The sequence below is a fragment of the Manis javanica genome, chromosome 2 (genome assembly GCF_040802235.1).
Source record: "Manis javanica isolate MJ-LG chromosome 2, MJ_LKY, whole genome shotgun sequence".
NCBI lineage: Eukaryota > Metazoa > Chordata > Mammalia > Pholidota > Manidae > Manis > Manis javanica.
Window position 1 is genome coordinate 34,930,734 of NC_133157.1, and position 4,595 is coordinate 34,935,328.

The following is a 4,595-nucleotide window of genomic DNA, read 5'->3' on the forward strand; positions in this document are numbered from 1 at the left end:
GCTCAGAGGCTTCCTTAAAGCCAAGAGGACCTTAGAGACCATCTGGCTCAGTGGTGCTCAAAGTGTGCCATGCTGGCTAGCACACGCAGGATCACCCCAGACCTACTGAGTCAGAAACTCTCAGGATGGAGCCTGCTAATCTGTTTTAACAAACTTTCCAGGTGATGCTGGTACATGATAAGATATGAGGACCTCTGATCCAGCCCATTGTTTCCCAAACTATGTTGGCAGAATACTTATCTGCAGTAGATTCATGGGCACTCTGTAAGAGGAAAATCCATGGTCAAGTAAGTTTGGGAATTACATGCTCCATGTTACCTCTGGAAAGCCACAGACCTCATTGGCATATTAAAGGCTCTGAGAAAGTCCCGCAGTAAAGAGCTTTATTTCCTTTTGATAACTGTTGCCTCAAATTGATTTTTCAGACTGCCTGCTAGCATTTCATTAACACTCTTGTAGGGAAATGCTGACCTAAACCAATCCTCATTTTGCACACAGATAAACTGCATCCTAGAGGTATGGGTGCTGCCCAAAGTCACAGAGGAGGTTAACCCACACACAGAGTTGGAAAAGACTGCAGCAATATGACTCATTCCAAAAGAGGTTCTGTGGGCTCCACACCACCCTGCACCCTCTTTCCTGCCATCCCAGCTGTGTGTTCCTCCAGAGCCCTGCAGTATGGAGCCAGTTAACAGGACAGAGATCTCTGAGTTCTTTCTGAAAGGGTTTTCTGACTACCCAGCCCTGGAGCACCTGCTCTTCCCTCTGTGTTCAGTCATGTACCTGGTGACCCTGCTGGGAAACACGGCCATTGTGGCAGTGAGTGTGCTAGATGCCCGCCTGCACACGCCCATGTACTTTTTCCTGGGCAACCTCTCTGTCCTGGACATCTGCTACACGTCCACCTTTGTACCCCTGATGCTGGTCCACCTCCTGTCCGTCCGGAAGACCATCTCCTTCATTGGCTGTGCAATCCAGATGTGCCTGAGCCTGTCCACAGGCTCTACAGAGTGCGTGCTGCTTGCCATCATGGCCTACGATCGCTACCTGGCCATTTGCCGGCCACTCAGGTACTCTGTGCTCATGAGCCACCGGCTCTGCTTGCTGCTGACAGGAGCCGTATGGGTCCTCTGTCTCCTCAAGTCAGTGACGGAGACAGTCATCGCCATGAGGCTGCCCTTCTGTGGCCACCATGTGGTCAGTCACTTCACCTGTGAGATCCTGGCCGTGCTGAAGCTGGCATGTGGAGACACATCAGTCAGTGAGGTCCTCCTGCTGGCGTGGGCCATTCTGCTGCTGCCCATGCCCCTGGCTTTCATCTGCCTGTCCTATACACTTATCCTGGCCACCATCCTGAGGGTGCCCTCAGCTGCTGGGCGCCGCAAAGCCTTCTCCACCTGCTCAGCACACCTGGCTGTGGTGCTGCTTTTCTATGGCATCATTATCTTCATGTACATGAAGCCCAAGAGCAAAGCGGCCCATATCTCTGATGAGGTCTTCACGGTCTTCTACGCCGTGGTCACACCCATGCTGAACCCTCTCATCTACAGCCTAAGGAACAAGGAGGTGAAGGAGGCCGCCAGAAAGGTGTGGGGCAGGAGACAGACCTCCAAGCGGGGGAGGCAGGGGCTCTGCAGGTCAGAAACCTCCCTATGCCTACAGTGAGGATGGGGCGGGGTGCAGGGTGTGGGTCTGGAATCCTCATCTCAGGAGAGCTGTTCCAAGTCCCGCTGTCCTGCCACAGAATGGCCCACAGCCCACCGCCTGCTCCTTCTCCCAGCACTGCCCTCGGCACCACTCCTGCAACTTTACACCCGTTTCTTGGCTGGTCTCAAGCCATCAGTCTTATTTCTCCTTCCAATCTATCCTCATCCAGAGGAATCTTCTTTAAGCACACGTGATCGCATCATTCTGCTTGAAACCCCTAAGCGGCTCCCCACTGCTCTCAGGGCAAGGTGTAAGCTCCTCCGTGGGGCACTGGAGGCCTCACAAGCTGGTCCTGACAGTCCTCACACCCCAGCTTTCTGCCCCACATTCTCCCCCCAAGCAGCCCCACACACCAGCCAAGTGCGAGCCTGGGTCTTGCCCAGCACTGCCCAGCTCTGGGCTCTTCTTGGTTCTTCCCACAAGGCAGCCCCCAGCCAGCACAAAACTCCATGTGTAAAAGGATGGCCTGATCCTCAAGGCTCGGCTTGAATGCCTCCTCCACCCGGAAGCCTCCCCCCCTTGGCTCCCCTCACTGTGCTCCTCCTGCGATGTTCTCAGTGCTACTGAAAGAGCAGGGAATGCGGGGTTCCACTCTGTCCCAACCCCAGGCTCCACACAGATTTCTTATACAAATAAATAATCTCATCAATCAGGGGTGATAAAGGAAGGACCTGGGGTCCCTCCCAAATCTGCGCAGAGCTGAGGAGGTCACAGATGACAGGTGGGGCCTAGTGCCCCTAGGAGGTGACAGTAGGAGCAGTAAAGAGGCCAAGTCCAAGATTCCTGGACCATGTCAACTGTACTTCAATTAAAAAGAAAAAAAAATATTTCCGGACCTGTCCAGCCACCGATCGCCCTGAGCAGAGCAGCACCTGGGTCCCCATCTCCCGTCAGAGGTGGAAGCAGTTTCTGGGGCCTCCCTGCACAGCATCCAGGCCTTACCTGGCTTGGGGGACTTGCCCTGCCGCTCCTCACCCCATCCCCTGGATTCTGCCACAGCTGCCTCTTCCTGGTACTGAGCCTCTTCCCAGCTTTCCTTTCTGAGAGCTCAGTGGACACAGTGGAAATGGACCCAAATTCACAGAGCACCTCCTTCCTCTGGCCTCAGCGGCACTGTCTGCATGATGGGAGAACTGGGCTTGGCCACCCAGCAGCAGGCCAGCTCTCCCACCCTCTGCCTGTAGGGATCATAGCCCTTGCGTGAGCCCACAGTCCCTTTCCTGGGATCCAGTCCCTTTCTGCTTTTCATCTGAGTCAGAACAGAAGAAAGCAACTCAGCCTGCCCCTCACAGCTCAACCCTCTGGGACCAAGCCAGAGGGAAGGTTCCTGCCAGGATGTTTGCAGGGCCTTTGATGCCACAACAGGAGTTTAGGCTTTATCTTGTGGGCACTGGGGGGGTTTATGGTCACATCTCCTTTCAGGATGGTCACTGATTAGATACCCTTCTTCACCCATGAAACTGACAAAGAATTGTTTTTAAGTCTATCCTTAACTACAGTGCAGTGACATAGGTAACAGCATACACTGCCAGTGGGGATGGGGATAAATTAATATGCATTTCCTGCAAAATAAGTTGGAAGTAAGACTCAAGACACTTGAAGACTCTCAGACTTTTGACCTGACATCTGTACTTTTAGGAATTAGTCTGAGAAAATAATTATAGGCACAAAGATTTATGTATAAGGATATTACATACAGCATAATTTACAGTACAAAATATTGTAAGAATCTTAATGTCAAACCATAGAATGTTTAAACAGATCCTTGGTGGAGTCCAATGACAGAAGGTGATGTAGCCATAAGATTTCTAATGAATTTCTGAAGAATATTTGATGGTGGGAAATGCTCACATAATTAACATAGTTAATTACAATGTAATGTAATGCAATCTAATGTAATTAATAGAAACCAAAAGAACACATAACTCTGTATTCAGTATGATCCCAGTTTTTTAAAAGTATTTTTCTTATGGATAATGAATAAGTATGTATATGGAAATTCTGAAAACTATGATAAAATATTAACTAACAGTTATTTCCTTTGGGTGACTGGGGTTATAGGTATTGTTTTCTTAATTCCAATATTATCCAATATTTCTAAAATGAATGTGACTTGAACTTAAGAAATAATGTTACTCATTTTAAGAAAAGGAAGATCAGCCCGGGCTCCCGAGCCGAGGGCAGCCGAGGAGGCCTCCAGCCTGAGGGCAGGAAGTGAGGAAGCTAGTGCCTGGACCCAGGCACTGGGGGTGGGGGTTAGGGGGCAGTCAAGCAGAGAGGGGGGAGCCAGGAAGCATCTGGGGTATACATACGATGCAGAGGCAGATGAGAAGAGAGGACTGGGGGTGGATGCCTGGATTTCTGGCTTATTTGGGTCACAGCCCTGCTACCACTGCAACAGAGATGGGGAAGGTGAGAGAAGGGCATGGTGATGAGTCTGTTCCCTGGAGTTCTGGTTTCCACCAGGTTCTCCAACGGCACTGTTCTATAAGCAACCAGAAAATAAGTGGTAACAATTTTCTGCTGTTTTACTTTGCCTATGTTTGTAATAAAATTCCATAGGACAACTCATAGTACAGTAGTGGGAAAATGTGCAGCAGCTGCTGCTTTACTAAAGGCTGTTTTTAAGTCCCTAAACTGTGTCAAATTGTTAACCTTTATTGGACAGGTGAAGGGAAATGAAAGGAAAGGAAGGGAAGAGGGAGATGGGAAGGGAAAGGGAAAAGGACACCTGTAGAAACTCACGCACCTGACTCAGTCCCTGACTGAATGTCCTATCTAGCCCTTCGCTTTCCTTAAACTTCCATGAATCCAGGTCCTCATGACAATCCTGAAAAAAGACACCCCATTTCACAGCCCAGGATACCCAGGTCTAGGACAGGGGAGCC

The 4,595-nt window shown here is 50.2% G+C and overlaps 1 protein-coding gene across 1 annotated transcript; it reads left to right on the forward strand.

Moving 5' to 3' along the window:
• The first annotated feature begins 374 nt into the window (after nucleotides 1-374).
• On the forward strand, nucleotides 375-1,973 carry OR13J1 (olfactory receptor family 13 subfamily J member 1). The gene has a single exon (XM_017672218.3). The coding sequence runs from the start codon at nucleotides 679-681 to the stop codon at nucleotides 1,663-1,665; it is 987 nt and encodes a 328-aa protein (XP_017527707.3). The 5' UTR covers nucleotides 375-678; the 3' UTR covers nucleotides 1,666-1,973.
• The last annotated feature ends 2,622 nt before the right edge of the window (nucleotides 1,974-4,595 follow it).